At 33.3% G+C, this 18,316-nt stretch overlaps 3 protein-coding genes across 3 annotated transcripts; 2 read left to right on the plus strand and 1 right to left on the minus strand.

Moving 5' to 3' along the window:
• Positions 1-6,372: 6,372 nt before the first annotated feature.
• LOC146916678 (putative F-box protein At3g49980) lies at positions 6,373-7,441 on the minus strand. Its single transcript, XM_085721696.1, has one exon. It carries the CDS (start codon positions 7,439-7,441, stop codon positions 6,401-6,403), a length of 1,041 nt encoding a protein of 346 aa, XP_085577822.1. The 3' UTR covers positions 6,373-6,400.
• An 8,065-nt stretch (positions 7,442-15,506) lies between these two features.
• Positions 15,507-16,201, plus strand: LOC146916679 (uncharacterized). Its single transcript, XM_085721697.1, has 3 exons — positions 15,507-15,542; positions 15,815-15,999; positions 16,090-16,201. Exons 1-3 carry the CDS (start codon positions 15,507-15,509, stop codon positions 16,199-16,201), a joined length of 333 nt encoding a protein of 110 aa, XP_085577823.1.
• Positions 16,202-16,924: 723 nt separating this feature from the next.
• On the plus strand, positions 16,925-18,142 carry LOC146916680 (F-box only protein 8-like). Its single transcript, XM_085721698.1, has one exon. It carries the CDS (start codon positions 16,925-16,927, stop codon positions 18,140-18,142), a length of 1,218 nt encoding a protein of 405 aa, XP_085577824.1.
• Positions 18,143-18,316: the final 174 nt, after the last annotated feature.

Consider the following 18,316-nt stretch of genomic DNA (forward strand, 5'->3'; position numbering starts at 1 on the left):
CACCATTTCAAGCTCAAAACCATACTCCAACTTTACCCTCAAAACACATATTCAAAACTTGAAATCAAAAGGAATTCTTGGTGAGGAAGGATAAATATATTAATCCATTCAAACTTAATATTATTACCTTGATCTTGTGGAGACTATACCTTGTACCAATTTAGAATCCATCTTCACTATATACCAAACCCTAGTTCTCCAATCACTTTTTCAAGAAGAGGAATATAAGATATCAAACATAATCCATACTTCCTTATGCTTAAATGATCATAAAGGAACAAGTTTGGAAGCTTACCATGAGAGGATGAAGTTCCATGAAAGATTTGTGAAGAGGAAAAGAGAGAGAGAGGGTGGCGTGAAGATGAGAGGGAAAGAGACTCATCAAAACTCAACTTGCATCCTTCTCCATGATCTTGAAGAAACATAAGTTAAAGCCTTGCCTTGAGGGAAGAAGATTTGCAAAGGATTAATGGAGGAAAAGAGAGGAAGAGGGCGATGGGTTAGAGAGAAGGGAGAGCAAAACTTTCTCTCAGCCCTAGAGAGAGAAACACAAGGGAGAAATGAGATATTTTGTGCCCAACACAAATAAATATCCTTTAAACGTGCAATTACCATTTTCCCCTTGCCATAAACGTGTTTTAAACGTTGCCGATACTTTATCCGCATTGTGCTGACATGTCATAAATATTTCCAATAACTTACTTTCCATGAATTAAATTCATCTGACACGGTCAACGGTTAATATACCGATACTGTCAGGCGGGATATTACAATGATGATAATGGAAAACATGTAAGATTCAGAAGGTTATTTCTCGTGACTCAAGTAAAGAATCGAAGCATCAAGAATGATGACCGGTATTCGGAGAAGGTAGTAAAGTTAGAGTAATACTTAAAAGGATTATTTGAAGATTCAAGTTTAATGTTCCGAAGAAGAGGAACAAGTTAATGTCAAGAGGTCCAAGGATTTCCTACGAATATGTAAGCGGTATCGTGAGTATGTATATCGGTTAAAAAGGGAAGAATTCATCTTTGAAGTTACGCATGTTATCATGAGGGAGAAGCAACTTTTGAGTGATGTGTTATGAGATTCATACTCTTATATGCAATACTTGTTGAGTGACAACGATACTTGTTGAGATATGTCAAGCCATGATTTTATAACTTTTAAAAGCTAAGATTGGTATTAAGGAACTTGGGAACGATGCTTATTTTAAACTCATGGATATTATACATTTTTGAAACTGATGAGATACGTCATAAGTAAACTCACTTAAGACGTACAAGCTTCAGGACCAACTTGTCGTGGACAAGTTTGGGGCGAGTTGTTAAATCTTTTTCAAAATATAGAAACTCGTCCCGCGGTTCTGTGGTACCATTACACAATCAGTTTTGGAAATGATAAAATCTTTTTAGTCAAGTGTTTATTCGTTCCAAGAACCCGTATACCAAAGTTTAAGAAAGTTTCTTCAAGAAAGATGCTAGAACATGTATTGTTATCATTTAACAAGAAGTGGCACTTGAAAGTATGCACACGTTATGGAAACAACAATGTTTATGCGAAGCCAATATCATACAAGATACACGAACTTGTGTTAAGAGTATTCGACGTAAGTGTAAATGGACTTACTAGAAAGTTTCAAGAGCATGCGAATCACGACATTGATGGTTAGATTGTCAGATGAAGTGGCTAGTTGATTTCATTTTTCATGTCAAGCTATGTGAGTACCCATTAATTCGGGTGCAATAAGAGCTCAATGAGATCGGAAGATTTCTTAAGACTCGGAAAGAGATTCGTGGAATCGTTTAAATGAGTAATGCAGGTAAGAGGCATGTGTCTCAAGGTACAGTAAGATTATGTATTCATGATAAGATGTATGTATGAAAGATGTTTTATGTTGCAAGTAAGCACTGCAGGGCAAACCTGGTATCCGGTATGATTCCAGTTAAAAGGCAAATCCTGAGTGTTCATGTTTATGATAAGATACCTTTATAAATGGTTTATGTTAAGTGGGTAAGATACAAATCCGAGACAAGAAGTCTATGTGTAGCAAGGTAAGTTCCAAATCATGATATACTAAGATAACTTTAAGTATGAGTGATATTAAGGTCAAGAAGGTTATGTTCAGTCACATGTGAGTTAAGAAACAAGATGAGGTCATGATACGACGGATCCTTTGGATATGTATGAATAGGAAATGTATGGCTTAGACCATAGATGGTAAGTCTTTGTCATGATGACCGGTAGGTGATCTCTAAATTTTGAGGACGAATTTTTTTAAGGGGGGTAGAATGTAATATCCCGCCTGTCAGTATCGGTATATTACCTGTTGACCGTGTCAGAAGAATTAAATTAATGGAAAAGTAAGTTAATGGAAAATAATTTATGAGATGTCATCTTTTTACGGGAAAAGTATCAGATTTGTTTTAAATACGTTCAAGGCAAGGGCAAATTGGTAATTGCACACAAAAGGATATTTATTTGATATTTGTCCCAAAATATCTCATTTCATTTATCCATTCTCTCTCCTAAGTTGTTGGCAAAGACTTCCTCTTCCTTTCCTCTCTTCTCCATCGCCCCCTTCCCTCAACCTTCCTCTCTCAAACTTTCACAATCATTTCAAGTGGTGACTAAGCATGAAAATTGTTATCCTCTTGTTCAAGAAACAACTATTGACTTTGGAATCATGTTTGAGCTTCAATTCTCTTCTCCTTCATGAATCTAGGGTTTGGTCTTGATCAAGAAGTTAGGGCTTTGGGTTATTGATTTGGGAGCTCTTGATGAATATGTTACATGGGATTGATGAATCAAGCAAGAATCAACTATGGGTTTACTTAGAAAGCTCAAAATTCTCCCCAAGTAGGATTTGAACCAAGAGCTAAGGAAGCAAGTGGATCAGAGCTAAGGTTATGGCTTGCTTGAGCTTGAGGCTTGGAGTTGTTGCTAGAGCTTTGATTAGGTGAGTTCTTAGATAGCTTATCCCTCCCTTGGGTTATGCAATTTCTTGTGAGAAAATCATGAATTTGTTAGTATGAAATTTTAGGGTTCTAGTTGCCCCTTTGTGTCATGTATGATCAAATATTGTTAATTGATGCCATGCATATGATATAAGCTGTTTGTATGATGTTTTGGAAGTTTAGGATGCATTAGAACACTTGGATTTGGAGATTTTTATGTAAAAATACGTTTTTCTGCACTTCTGGACTGATGGCAGGATGCTAAAGCGTCCACAGCACGCTAAAGCGTCCAAAATGTCGTAACTACTGGACCTGCACGCTTGGAGGACGCTAAAGTGTCCTCAAAGCGTCCTCAGCACGCTTAAGCGTCCAGGCAGCTTTTGACAGCACTTTTTATGAAAACGTTCTGAAATGTTCACATCTTTAAACAACACTTTGTGTAAATGTTCTGAAATGTTCCGGAGGTCCAGAAATGCCGTTTAAAGCTCCATTTCTTGCAAACTTTTATTGAAATATGAACCCCTCAATTCCAAGTGCCTAATGTACAATTCCAAGGAAGGTTTTAAACGAAGGAAAGGCATGGTAAATCATTAACAATGCTTGTTGATAAATGATACGCAAGAATGATATGTTATGCAATATGCATGGGTAGTGATCAACTAGCAAGGGAATGAAACTAGAGCCTCGACATAGTTGTCGAGAACTAGCTAGTTAGCAAGAATCCCTAGATGATAAGACGCGAAGAATGTTATCTTCGCACATGATTAAGAATAAGATAGCAAGCATGTTAAGATGTGGTTTGATTAGTTAATCACTCCACCACGATTAAGTATGTACATGGACAAGTATAAGTTTACCGCTAATCGGATCGACTCAAGGGTCCGAGATATTAAGCAAGCAAGTATGAATATGTTTAAGTATACGTACGACAAGACTATGATTATTATTAAGTAGGTGGCATGTCTCTTGCTATCCACATCAGGGGGATACAAGAGGTTCTCGATCTAAGGGGAACGATTCAAGCCGTAAGGGACCCGCATGTCACTGAAATTAACAAGACGTAGGTGCTCGTGTCTCTTGTTATCCACGCCAGGGGGATACGGGAGGTTCTCGACCTAAGGGGAACGGTTCAAGCCGCAAGGGACCCGCACGACACCGAGGGAGTCCGATGTACGTACATCGGTCATGTATGGGTTTGTTCTCGGGGTTACTCCACCCGGGGCTCTCCGTAAAATGAACCAAGATAATAATTGTTTGTTCAACGCTAACATAATTGAATGAACTTAGATACGTTTATGTATGATATGATTACGAATATGATTATGGTTATGATTATGTTCACGAATGAAAGCACGTATGATTAAGTTAAGTATAAGAGCATGAGATGCTATAAGACAAGTACAAGTTATGTATAGAACAAGTAAAGAACATGATACCGATGACGATCTTAGGTTTCCCCTAATCGTCCGGTTTAGAATCGTGCCATGATTATGATATGTTTAGGCCTTGAAACGTAAAGCGTATTCTTGGCAACGCGGTTCTAGATTCCCCCTCGACCGCCATGACACGCATAGGATGTGAAGCCTATAACAAGTGAGATAAGCCTATGACGGGTTTAGCATGCACTACCGTCTAGGAAAGCATGACCACACACGTGTAATCAACCGTCAGGTTGTAATGTAGACACGTGGTGACCGTAGGTTTCCCCTGAGGTTACCTATAGGATTTAGGGGAACTCACTGAGACATTATGTCTCATCCCAATCCTTATTTGTTTCAGATATCTGGTTTGACGTCAAGGTAGTAGCCGGGTGGATTTTCAGCAAGAGCTCGTTCGTACCCGAAGCATGAAGACTATGGATCTCAAGGATGTATTTATTTTAAATAAGATAAGATATGATGTATTTATAATGTACGAACGCATTTTGTTGTATATAAATTCATTCGAAGTTTTTATGTTGTATATTTTAATGTATCCAGTACTAGATTCAACGCACGTGCTAGACTTTCTAGATACGTCTAGTATGGGTGTTACATTATATGAAGATTTTTTTTTTTTAACAATATGTAATAGTCAATATGATAAAATTTAAAAAACTCGTTACTATTTTTAAAATATCAACATGATTGTATTGTTTCTCCAAAATACCATTAAATATTTACACCGCACACATTGTAGACTTTATGTGCTTATATCTTAAAAATCAAATTTTATGTATACCGATATGAGAAAGTTGATATGCTTAAATTTTGAAAACTAATGATTATTTTAAAAAATTTAACATTATTGTATCGTATCTATTAATTTTTTAAATATGCAAATTATTAAAATTAAGAGATTAAAATAGATAAGAACAAAATGACGATATAGAGAATTAGTTAGTCTTAGAAGTGATAAATCTGAAAAATGAAGATACATAGAGAATTAGTTAAGCTAGAAAGATAAACAAATATATATATATATATATATATATATATATATATATATATATATATATAATAACTTTTTCCAAATGAATAAATTTGTATTTTATTTTGTAAAATGACGATTAAACCCATAAAATTAAGAAGATTGTGAGTTTAATTGAGGATAATTATGAAATTTTACTTGAGTAAGATTTTCTAATTTTCTTATTATAGTATTAGTAGTAGTAGATTAGTAGTACAAATAGATATTTAAATTTGTTGTGTGGAATTGAAAAAATAGTTGTCCGTAATTATCATGATAATATATTGGATTTTAAGAAGGACAATTATGAATTTTTTTTGGATTTTGATTTTGATATATATATATATATATATATATATATATAATTTTAATATATATATTGCTTTTTAATAATTTTTTATATATTGTTAGTAGATTAAAAAAACAAATAATATTTAAAATTTTAAAGTATTCCAAAGACTTATTAATTTTGCAACAAAAATACAAATATTGGTGGAAATTTGTTATATCAACTTATTCGTGGAAGTAGAAATTAGGAACAATTATTTTTTTAGAGAAAAAATTGGCTACACCTTTTTGTTTTTAATTTTTTAAACATTACAATAATATTCACTTCGACCGACGGACACCTCAATGACAAAAATATGTTTTGTGTTTCTGGTAGGTTTCTGGGGATAAAGGGTTGATTGATCCCTATTGAACCCTGGTTCTACAAGTTCCTCTAGAGAAAATTGACTATATTTTAATGTTGTGCTACACTGATTAGAGATTATAAATTGCTCATTCTTTTGCATACATGTTTTTTTGAACTCAAATACTTATATATAATGCAGATGAGATAGAACTTGCTTTCAAATAACCATTCCCCAACTAATATGAGCCATCGAGCTTAAACAAATTCAATTTATTGATTTTGATTTGAAATACAAAAGAAACATTAAAGCACAAAATCAACATCTCAATAAACTTAAAGTGAAAACAAGAAAAGCAATTATTTATTTATTACACCGATCGATTGGAAGAAAATTTTCCTTGTAAACTAGCATATTAAAACTACAGTCCCCTTCGTTTACACCAAAATCTTCAATCATATGTGTAGTTAAGTCAATCCAAGCTAATTCTTTATCTATCCTTTTGAAAAATAATTTTCCCTTTGCCACTCCAATTGGGTACTCAATGGAAGGCAAAAATCCAACAATGACGAGTTTGATCCATGATTCTTTCACATTTAATTCACCTAAAATTGATATATTGAAAGTATTCATCTTTTCGTGATATGTGACCAGGGCAATGGATTCGTTTAACACAATCAAGTGTCTCCGAAAACATCCTTTATCAAGAGTACCATCTATGTCTGATGGTATAGCTGTGGTAAAGAACGTCTCATTGCTTAAGTCAAACGACACTAAATATGATTCAAATTCGAAGTCTATAGATAACCAATGACACACTCCATCCATGTACACTCTAGCATCAGGAGTACGGTAAAATGTAGGCATAATGACATCAAGTTTTCTCCAAGAATTACTTCTCAAGTTATATATCTCCCAGAAGGGTTCGAAAGTTATATCTCCCAATGACACATATCCGGTGATGCTTGGAGACATATTTCGCATAGAAAATCGTATATGTTGAAGCACCTTATAGTCATGCTTAACACAATCATAACCAAATCCATGAACACTCACATACACATCAACCCGTTGAGACTTAGTCGGACTTCGAGGAATGGCCTTTGATTCATCCGTAGTTGGATTCCACAGTAAAACTCTTGAATAAATTTTCCGATCGTTATCACGAAAAAAACGACGAAAACATATAACTTCATTAATACCACCCATATTTAAAATATCAAAGATGAAGCAAGTTTCCGTTTGCTCTTGAAATGGATTTGGAATATTTAGCTTGACCATATTCTCAATCCTCTCATCTAAAAGAGAATACAACGTGATTGTTGGTAAAGACCCCTGTCGTAGAAGGAGAAAGGCATCACGGCGATGAGAAGGGTCTTTGGATAAAAAATAATTGCGGACCATGTTCATGAAATAAGTGTTTTCAAATAAGAGGGACCATGATTTTCGGACGCATCCAAATCGCTTCAAAGATTTAAGAGGTAACTTTGATAGAATAGAGAAGACTATATCATCATGTAAATAGTTGTTTACCTTTTCATTCGTCACGATCAAAGGTTTCTTCTGGTGTGACATTGATTTCAGTGGTAACACGAACGGGTGGATAATCAGACTACGAGAGAGAGTACTCACGCTCAACCAAAACCAACCTAAAACAAAGGAAGCGATGAATAATATTTGTTTGGCGATATAATTATAAAACGTAATCAAGCAAAGTGCTTTATATATTTTTTCTTTTGAAACAAACCCAACCGCATTATATGTCTCACTAAACTAAACAAATTTTGTAACAAAAAAGACTAAAAAAAAATTAATGGATAATATCATTGGTTTTTTTTTTCTTTAACAAAAAAAATCATTGATCTTCTTTCTTTTTTTATTCCTTCAAAAAAATCATTTATTTTTTAAGGGTGGATAATAGCATTGGTGTTCCTAAAATTTTATCTTTTTCCATGACATCAATAATATAACAATATTATAAAAAAAATTGTTTAAGGATATCATTAGAATAAAAAAATAACCTAACCTAAAATCTCATATATTCTTTAATGTGTACTAGCAAAAAGACGAGCACGTACTTTCCGCTCTTTTTACTGCGCTAAAATTTGTAAATTATGAACTATGTTTTTTTTAATGAGATTTTGATTAAAACTAAAAATATAAATATTTATTGCTTTCTAGTTATAACAAACCAAATTAACATGATTATCTATTCCAATAGCACCAATAATATAACAAAAAAATATAATCTAAATTTTTTTTATGACATCAACAATAATCTTTATTATAGAAAAAGTGGTTTAAGGGTATAATTGGGATAATAAAAATGTAAGCATAAATAAACTCATCTAGTTTGTTACACTTTTTAAATGATAAAGGAAAAAAATCAAACATATATATATATATATATATATATATATATATTCATAACGTGTTTGTTATATTTTTTTAATATTTAAATTTATTCTTATCTATTTCTTACGTATGTTATTTGTATTGAAAATTGAGGGTATTTTTGAAAAGAAAAAAAAAATCAGCCCAAAAGTGCTGAAATGGGTTGTTTTCTTTATACTCCCTCCCTTCCTTTTTAAGTGTCTTTTTAGAAGATTAACACCAAAATAGCGATGTGTATTTTTGCACATTTTCTTCCTATTATACCCTCATTTTAATCCATCAATAAATTCCTATTTCACACACTTTATCTTTCCAATAAATTTAATATGTTACGTTTCTCCCGTAACAAACAATTATTATCTTTTTCTCCAACAAATTCATATTTTATTGCGCACTCTCTCTCTCATAACAAACAATTGTCAATTTTCTAAATATTGTCGACATCTTTTTAATTATTGTATGTCAATATAAAAATTATTTCAACTTCACATTTATCAAAAGTTAAGAACAATTAACTTTCTTCCAACTCCTTTAATCAAAGTTAAGGCATCAACTAATGTTAGAGTCACACTTGAAATTTTTAACAATTGTTACTCATCTCATCTTATTTATAGAATTTTAACTCTTCTTGAAACCATTGTTTGGAACAAAATTTTGTTTAAATTTGAAGATAACAAGAAACAAATTTTGTTCTAAAAAAACAAACAAACTTTGTTTAAAAAAACAAATTTTAGTTTTTAAAATAGATAGCATTAAAAAAATAGTTTTACTGAAGCCTCTTAAAAAAAATTAGTTTTATTGAAAAAGATAACAGTAATTGACAAAGGGTATAATTGACAAATCATACCCCTAAAAATACCAAAAAGACAGTTAAATAGGAACAAAAATTCACCCTAAAAAGACACTTAAAAAGGAACGGAGGGAGTATATACTAGCGAAAAGACGGACACTCATGTGTCTATCTTTCCGTTCTTCTTATTGTGCTAATGTTTGAAAATTATGAACGATGGTTTTTTATGAAATTTTGATTTTGATTAAAAGTAAAAATATAAATGTTTTTTTTATTTCAAATTATAACAGATCAAATTAATCATGATTATCTATTTCCATGAAACTAACAATATAACAAAAAAAAAAAATATAATCTAAATTCTTATATTTTTAATGACACGAACAATAATCTTTATTATAGAAAAAGTTGTTCAAGGATAATGAAAAAGTAAGTATAGGTACACTTATCTAGTTCGTCACACTTTTTAAATGATAAAGAAAAAAACTAGACATTTGTGTTTGTTACTAATGACAGATCATCTTACGTTATTCTTTGCATTTTTTTCAGTTTATTTTAGTAGGAAATAGCAGCAAAAAGGAGGAGTATTAGAACGATTGCCTGTGATTTTGGGACTTTTGTAATTTTTCTATATTTGAGTCTTTATTTCTAGTTTTCCCGAAACATAGCAATTTAAGGGGGTTTTTGCAGTAATTCATGAAGAAATCATGCAAATCGGCTAATCAAGAACATCCGAAGAATTACGGAGAATCAAGGAAACAAAGAATGAAGATTCAAGAGGCCTCAAAAGACTTACAAATGGGAGGAATTCTGTTCCCAAGTCCTGAGGCACGTTATTTGAAGACAAAGACTCAAAACGACAGAAAATCGGAAAATTTGGGCGCAGGAAAGACGTGACATGCGCATAGCAAATTTGGAATGTGCCTAACATATGACAAATGTGCCTAGCACATGAACCATGTGCCTATCACATGGAGTAGGCATTCATGCGCCTAGGGCACTGTTCATGCGCCCAGGGCATGGCTTTTGCCATACTTTCATGCGCTAGGCACACTAACAATGTGCCTCGAGCTCCTACAAATTCGGGGCACAATTGTCTTTTTCTGTTATTATTTTGGGTAAAGAACACACTTTTAGCCCAAACCCAGGTAGAAACTCTCACTATAAATATCAGTCTTCCTCATTCAGAATTTCTCGTTCAGAACTGTGCCAGTTCATGAGGAAGACAACTTTGGAGCTTCAGGAGAGTTTCTATCTTCTCCTTGATTTTCTAGGGTATGTTTCTATCTTTAGTAATTTGTTTTTAGTTACCATGTGTAACTAAATCTTTTTAAGTTAGAGTTCTAAGATGAACCTCTATATATTTTTGTTGGATATGTATTTAATATAATTTGTCGTTATTTATTTTATTTATATCTCTTTACTGATAACTATCTGTCTAGGAAGTAAGTGATTATTAATTAGCCAAATATATCATAGGAATTGTTAACCCTAGACGTAGGTACCTAGTGGTCGATACCCATTGGGTCGTGTGGTGCATTACCGAAGCTAGGAATTAACTAGTTAGTAATTAGGGAAACAAGCACCTAGCTGTCCGATTTAGAGCTTATAACCTAGTAAAACCATTCTCTTGAAACCCTTAGTAAGGTAGACGTAGATTAGGGTTGCCTGTTTGTAGAACTACTAAGTAAGCTTAGAGAGAGTGTGTTATGAGTGTCTCAAGATTCATAGATGGAAAGACATAAGAGAACCTTGGCCTTCATTGCCTTGGGAAACACTGGAAAGCCAATTTAAGTTTATGTTTCAATTACCTTTGAATTAGCAAGACCCCGCACGTAAGGATCATCGTCCAATCAGCAGGTGCAGTTAGCCATCAGAGGGAAAGGCCTAATTATGTACCCAATGAATGATACCCATTGGGTCAGGTGGTGCCCACCTATTTAGGAAACTCCCAACGACCTTATCACTTCTGTAATCACCAAGAGATAAGTAAACGCGACATTTATATTACGTATTATCCAACAATAAATATACAGAGGGGATTCGAAGAATCCTAACCGCTACTTACTTTTCTGCAACCAAAATAGATAAATTCGCTCTATTGCAAACAGATAAAAATCGAAACTCACTTTTATACCGTCAAAACTTACAAAAATAAGTAACAAGTTTTGTTCGGACGAAAGGACAATCCCTGTGGATACAATACTCTACTTACTAAGTTTATTACTTGATGAAAACGATTGGTACACTTGCCATTGTGCAATTACGCTAATCAATACAATCCTAAAAAGAATTTTATGCGCATCAGTTACACATTTATTTTAATATTTAAATTTATTCTTATCGAATTGTTACATGTGTTATTTGTATTAAAAATTGAGGGCATTTTTAAAAAGTGAAAAAGCTAGCCCAAAAGAGGCTAGAGACTTGGGGAGCAAAAGTGAAGCCATAGTTAAGATTTTCCAAGCTTAATGTAAGGGTGGCTAGACTTCTCTCAAAATAAGCTAAAATCTCATGTTTTCAATTATGTGCAAAAGTGATTATTGGTGAATTTTGACTTATGTGAATTAAAACAATCAATTTTCGTGCTCCTTAATTGATTCTAAGTTTGGGTAGGTTAAATTGATGGAAAATTCGTTGTTATGGTTTGTTCTTCAGTGTTAAAGTCTGTTAATATGAAAACTTAGTGATTTTTGCTTAAAATGATGAAAAGTGATGTTGTTGTTATTGATTGTTGATGAAACCATGAATTGATGATTGAATTGTTGTTAGATTGTGTTGTTGATGCTAATACATGCTTTGGGTATCAATATATATGAAGTTATGATCAAGTTGTTGTTGTTTGGTGAGTTAGAGTGAAATGGTGATGTTGTTGTGATGAAATAATATGGGTAGATTTTCTGTTTTGGTTCATGATTTTGAATATAAGATTGGTTGGGAAGAAACTTGGGTTTTGTGTGAAAAATACTTTTAAGTGTTTTTGGAAAATAAGTGATTATGAGAGGGTTGAGTAAGTTGTTTTGGTACCAGCCATTACTTCGGAGGTAGGAGTGGTAACTGTTAACCATTATGGTGGAGGAACGAGTAATTGAAAACGGTTACGGCGGAGATGCGTGTAACTAAAAACGGTTATGGTGGAAGATTGTTAGACCGTGGCAGTTAGCGAACGATCCCCTCCTTCTAGAGCCAAATGATCTGTCAGGTGAGAATGGTTGAGTCGCGACGGTGGCAAAGAAGGCTCCGATGCTATGAAGCCCGAATACTCCAAAATGGAGACGTACCTGTATTGGATACGTATCTGATACCGATACTCGCGGATACGTTTCCACAAAGTATCAAAATTAATTATTGTAATTTTTAATAAATATTTTATCGGATACTTATGTGATACTCCATAGATACACAAGGATACTTCTAAGATACTTCGCATATACGTATCCTAGAAAAAGATGAAGATTAAAAAAATGAGACAATGTTATAAAAATTCATTATAGATGTATATGATTCAATTTTAGATATGCATCAATAGAATTGTTTCTCGATGAACAACTTAAAATTATATATACTTCTTGTGGATGAACGTAGTGAGAGAGGTGATTCGGTTAATCAACATTAGATAAAATTTGTGTTGAGTTATTTTAATGATGTTTCTCTCGATATCCTAACATATGAAAATGTAATATGGTTTATAAGAAAACTTTCAAAATTTGTTATTTTGATCACATATATTATTTTTAAAAAAACATAACTTTTTATAATACAATAATGAAGAGTAATCAATGTTAATTTTCTTCAAGTATTTTACATACATATAAGTTTTATTATAGATTTTTGGTAACATATCCTAACCGTATCGTATTCTAAATTTAAAAAAATTCGCGTATCCGCGTACCCGTATCGTATCGTACCCGCACCCGTATCCGTATCGGGGCTTCATGTCCAATGAGTCGGTAACGGCTTCTGGTACGGTGGCGATGAGTCTTCGTGGTGGAATGAAACGTTCCTGCAGGCACGTTAGCACTCCAACGCTCAAATCAGTAATGGAACTGAGAAAGAGTGTGTAAGAAGTGTTGTGGGAAGTTGTGTGTACCTTGAGGGTGATGACAGGTCATCTTACGTTATTCTTAGCATGTTTTTCAGTCAATTTCAGTAGGTTTTGGCAGCAAAAAGGAGGAGTATTAGAACGATTGCCTATGATTTCAGGACTTTTGTAATGTTTTCTATATTTGAGTCTGTGGTTCTAGTTTTCCCAAAACATAGCAATTTTAGGTGGTTTTGGAAGTAATTCACGAAGAAATCATGCAAATCGGCAAATCAAGAACATTTGAAGAATTGTCAAGACTTTGGGAAGACCAAGAATAAAGATTCAAGAGGCCTTTGGACACTTTACATACGGAGTAATTTTGTTCCCAAGTTTCGAGGCAAGATATTTGAAGACGAAGACCTAAAAACAACGAAGATCGAAGAAATTGGGGCTAGAAGCACACAAGAATGCGCCTAGGGCATGGAATTGCATTACAATGCGCCTAGGGTATATGCCATGCGCTTAGGGCATGGCAAAGGTGCAATATGCGCCTAGGGCATGCGCAAAATTGCACTAGATGCGCCTAGGGCATGCAGTATGCGCCCCAAGCATCTCAAATGTGAGGGGCGCATGCGTGATTTTATTCGTTTTTGTGGGTTTAGCACGCATTTTTAGCCCAACACCAGTTAGAAATCTCCACTATAAATATTATCCTTCCTCATTCAGAATTTCTCGTTCAGAACTGTGGCAGTTCAAGAGGAAGGCTACTTTGAAGCTTCGGGAGAGAATCTATCTTCTCCTTGATTTTCTAGGGTATGTTTTTATCTTTAGTAATTTGTTTTTAGTTACCATGTTTAACTAATTATTTTTAGGTTAGAGTTCTAAGATGAACATTTGTTTTTTTTTTTTGATATTTAATTAATTTAATGTCGTTTATATTTTATTTATTCTTTTGTTTTAACAATTTTTTTGCTCATGTTTAGAGTATTTAAAGTCAAATCTTTACCATTATTTTTTGCTCACATTTGTTACAATTGATCAAAGGCTAAGGAAGAGTAACTTAATAAAATAATATGAAAATACTGTTTTTTGTGGAAGTAATAAAATAATATGGAAATACTGTTTTATGTGGACGAGATATGAAAACACTTTGCAATCTTTGTCGGTTGTATTGAGGGGAACAACACAGATGTACAACATAAAATCGGCAGATAAAAAAGTAACATGAATTTTTGTTTTGTGCTAGTTTTTTGTGAGTTTGATCTGTGGTTAACAGAGGTAAAAGAGGGTTAATGGATACGATTATTAGTAATCCACGTGTTATTTTATAATTGGCTAACAATAAGAACAGTTTATAAAGAATCGTGTTTAAGTTTTCTCCTTAAATTAAATAATTGGCTAACAATAAGAACAGTTCACAAAGAATTGTAAGTTTTCTCCTTAAATTAAATTTATTATTATCTATTATCTATTTGTTACATGTGTTATTCGTATTTAAAATTAAAATTAAAAATTAAGGGTATTTTTGGAAAGAAAAGTCCAACCCAAAAGTGCGCTGAAAGGGGTAGTTTTCTTCATATATAGTATAGATTCTCTAATTAGTTTTCTCATATTTCATTTAAAAAGTGTAACAAAATAGATGAATATATTTATACTTACTTTTTTATTATCCCAATTATAAGCTTAAACAACTTTTTCTATAATAAAGATTGTTGTTGTTGTCATAGAAAAAGAATTTAGATTATATTTTTTTGTTATATTATTGGTGTTATTGGAATAGATAATCATGTTTAATTTGGTTTTTTTTGAAGGAAAAAATGTTTAATTTGGTTTGTTATAAGTAGAATGCAACAAATATTTAATTTTTAGTTTTAATCAAAATCTCATAAAAAAACATCATTGTTCATAATTTACAAATTTTAGCGCAGTAAAAAGAACGAAAAGTACGTGCCCGTCTTTTTGCTAGTACACACTAAAGAAAATATGAGATTTTAGGTTATGCTATTTTTTTATTCTAATTATATCTTTAAACAATTTTTTTATAATATTGTTATATTATTGATGTTATGGAAAAAGATAAAATTTTAGGAACACCTATGCTATTATCCACCCTTAAAAAATAAATGATTTTTTGAAGGAAAAAAAGATCAATGATTTTTTTGTTTAAAGAAAATAAAAACCAATGATATTATCCATTAGATTTTTTTAGTTTTTTTTTTTGTTACAAAATTTGTTTTAGTTTAGTGAGAGTGAGACATGTAATGCGGTTGGGTTTGTTTCGGAAGAGTGGTTCTGGGGTAACGTTTGTCATTCTTTAGGCGATGGCAAAAATACTCTCTTTTGGGCGGATGAATGGGTGGGGGGGGGGGGGGGGGGGGGGAGTGTCTTTCAGTGTTAGATTTAATAGATTGTATGAGTTGGCGGTGGTGAAGAGTGTGTCAGTGTCTGACATGCACTTGTTAGGGTGGGGGTGGAGGGGGCAGCGTGGAGTTGGAGGCCTAGGTTGTTCGCGTGGGAAGAGGAGCTAGTAGGGGAACTTAGGATTTTACTTCAAAGTGTTAATTTGCAGGTTGACAGGGTCGATAGAAGACTTTGGCGGTTGGAAACATTTTCGGTTTATGCTGTTCGAAGTGCCTATAATGTATTGACTGCTAGTGCTACTGTCAACATTGAGGCGTGGCAGCTGCTACGTGATAGGCTGTCTACTAAGGACAACCTCTACCGTCGTAATGTGGTTGGTGTCGATGATCAACTGTGCGTTGGAGGTAGTGGGGAGGTGGAAACATCTTCTCATCTATTTTTACATTGTAATGTTTTGGGATCTGTTTGGAACCATATTTACAGGTGGATAAATGTTGCTACGGTTATGCCTTGTGATGCATCAAGTCTTTTTCATCAGTTTAATTACATTGGGGGAGCTGCCAAGTCAAGGAGGTTAATGCCTCAGGTTATTTAGTGTGCAACAGTGTGGGAAATGTTGAAAGAAAGAAATAACAGGATTTTCAAGAACAAAAACTCTTCTATATTGCAAGTGGTGGACAAAATAAAGTCGTCGACTTTTATGTGGTTGAAAGGGAAATACAAAAGTCTTTCCTCCAACTACCATGGTTGGTGGCTTAGCCCATTTGCGATATTAGGCATTGGTTAATAGTTTTTCTTTCTTGTTTTATCTTTTGGTGACCTGTAATTATTGTACAGATATTGTTTGAAGAAGGCCATTTGGTTGTGTTAATATATTCCATTTTAGCTTCTTCAAAAAAAAAAAATCAATGATTTTTTTGTTTAAAGAAAAAAAATTATATTATCCATTAAAAAAATTGTTAACAAAATTTGTTTAGTTTGGTGAGACATATAATGCGGTTCGGTTTGTTTCAAAAGAAAAAATATATAAAGCTCTTTGCTTGATTACGTTTTATAATTATATCGCCAAGCAAATATCATTCATCGCTTGTTTTTACTCTCAGTTCGCAACATTTGCTGCACTTTTCAAATTCTAAGGTAATTCTAAATTGTTTGTTTCAATTTCAATTTCTAAGTGTAAATAAATTTGGACGGATACAAATTCTAAGGTTTGTTTCTAAAATAATCCTCTCTCTTTTTCCTCACTCGGTAACAATTTTTTTTAGGTTTCGCTTGAGTGTGAGTAGCTCTCTCAAAGTCTGGTAATCCACTACAATCAATGTCACACCAGAAGAAATCTTTGATTGTGACCAATGAAAAGGTAAACAACTACTTACATGATGATATAGTCTTCTCTATTCTATCAAAGTTACCTCTTAAATCTTTGAAGCGATTTGGATGCGTCCGCAAATCATGGTCCCTCTTATTTGAAAACACTTATTTCATGAACATGGTCCGTAGTTATTGTTTATCCAAAGACCCTTCTCATCGCCATGATGCCTTTATCCTTCTACGACAGCTGTTTAAACCAATCACGTTGTATTCTCCTTTAGACGAGAGGATTGAGAATATGGCCAAACTAGATTTTCCAAATCCATTTCAAGAGGAAACTGAAACTTGCTTTCAGTTTGAAATTTTAAATATGGGTGGTATTAATGACGTTATATGTGTTCGTTGTCATCTTCGTGGTAATGATTTGGAAAAGTATACAAGAGTTTTACTATGGAATCCAACTACGGATGAATTAAAGGTCATTCCTCGAAGTCCGACCAAGTCTCCTCGAAGTCCGACTAAAACTCAACCGGTTACTGTGCATGCGAGTGTTCATGGATTTGGTTATGATTGTGTTAAGCATGACTATAAGGTGCTTCAACATATAGAATTTATGCGACGTTCGTTTCCATGTACCGGATATGTGTCATTGGGAGATATAACTTTCGAACCCTTCTGGGAGATATATAACTTAAGAAGTAATTCTTGGAGAAAACTTGATGTTGTTATGCCTACATTTTACCATACTCCTCATGCTAGAGTGTACATGGATGGAGTGTGTCATTGGTTATCTATAGATTTTGAATCATATTTAGTGTCATTTGACTTAAGCAATGAGACATTCTTTACCACAGCTATACCATCAGACATAGATTGTGGTTTTGATGAAGGATATTTATGGAGACACTTGATGGTGTTAAACGAATCCATTGCCCTGGTCACATATCACGAAGAGAAGACTACTTTTAACATATCAATTTTAGGTGAATTAAATGTGAAAGAATCATGGATCAAACTCTTCATTGTTGGATTTTTGCCTTCCATCGAGTACCCAATTGGAGTGGCAAAGGGAAAATTATTTTTCGAAAGGATAGATAATGAATTAGCTTGGATTGACTTAACTACACATATGATTGAAAATTTTGGTGCTGAAGAAGGGGGCTGTAGTTATAATATGCTAGTTTACAGGGAAAATTTTCTTCCAATCGATCGGTGTAATAAATAAAAATTGCTTTTCTTGTTTTCACTTTAAGCTTGATTGATTTTGTGCTTTAATTTTTCTTTTGTATTTCAAATCAAGATCAATAAATTGAATGTGTTTAAGAACGATGGCTTTAGTTCAAATCAAGATTAAGGGTATGGCTACACTTTTCCTTGAGTTTCATCATTATTATTGTCT

Source organism: Medicago sativa, chromosome 6 (assembly GCF_051527215.1).
Source record: "Medicago sativa cultivar Bolivia chromosome 6, Bolivia_mono, whole genome shotgun sequence".
NCBI lineage: Eukaryota > Viridiplantae > Streptophyta > Magnoliopsida > Fabales > Fabaceae > Medicago > Medicago sativa.

What these genes read in the sequence shown, in the direction of transcription:
- LOC146916678 (XM_085721696.1), bottom strand. Translation starts at nt 7,441, where the DNA reads ATGGTCCGCAATTATTTTTTATCCAAAGACCCTTCTCATCGCCGTGAT.
- LOC146916679 (XM_085721697.1), top strand. Translation starts at nt 15,507, where the DNA reads ATGCGGTTGGGTTTGTTTCGGAAGAGTGGTTCTGGG. An exon ending in TTCGGAAGAGTGGTTCTGGG is followed by an intron (nt 15,543 to 15,814) that starts GTAACGTTTGTC and finishes GTTAATTTGCAG; the next exon opens with GTTGACAGGGTCGATAGAAG. An exon ending in GTTGGTGTCGATGATCAACT is followed by an intron (nt 16,000 to 16,089) that starts GTGCGTTGGAGG and finishes CCATATTTACAG; the next exon opens with GTGGATAAATGTTGCTACGG.
- LOC146916680 (XM_085721698.1), top strand. Translation starts at nt 16,925, where the DNA reads ATGTCACACCAGAAGAAATCTTTGATTGTGACCAATGAAAAGGTAAAC.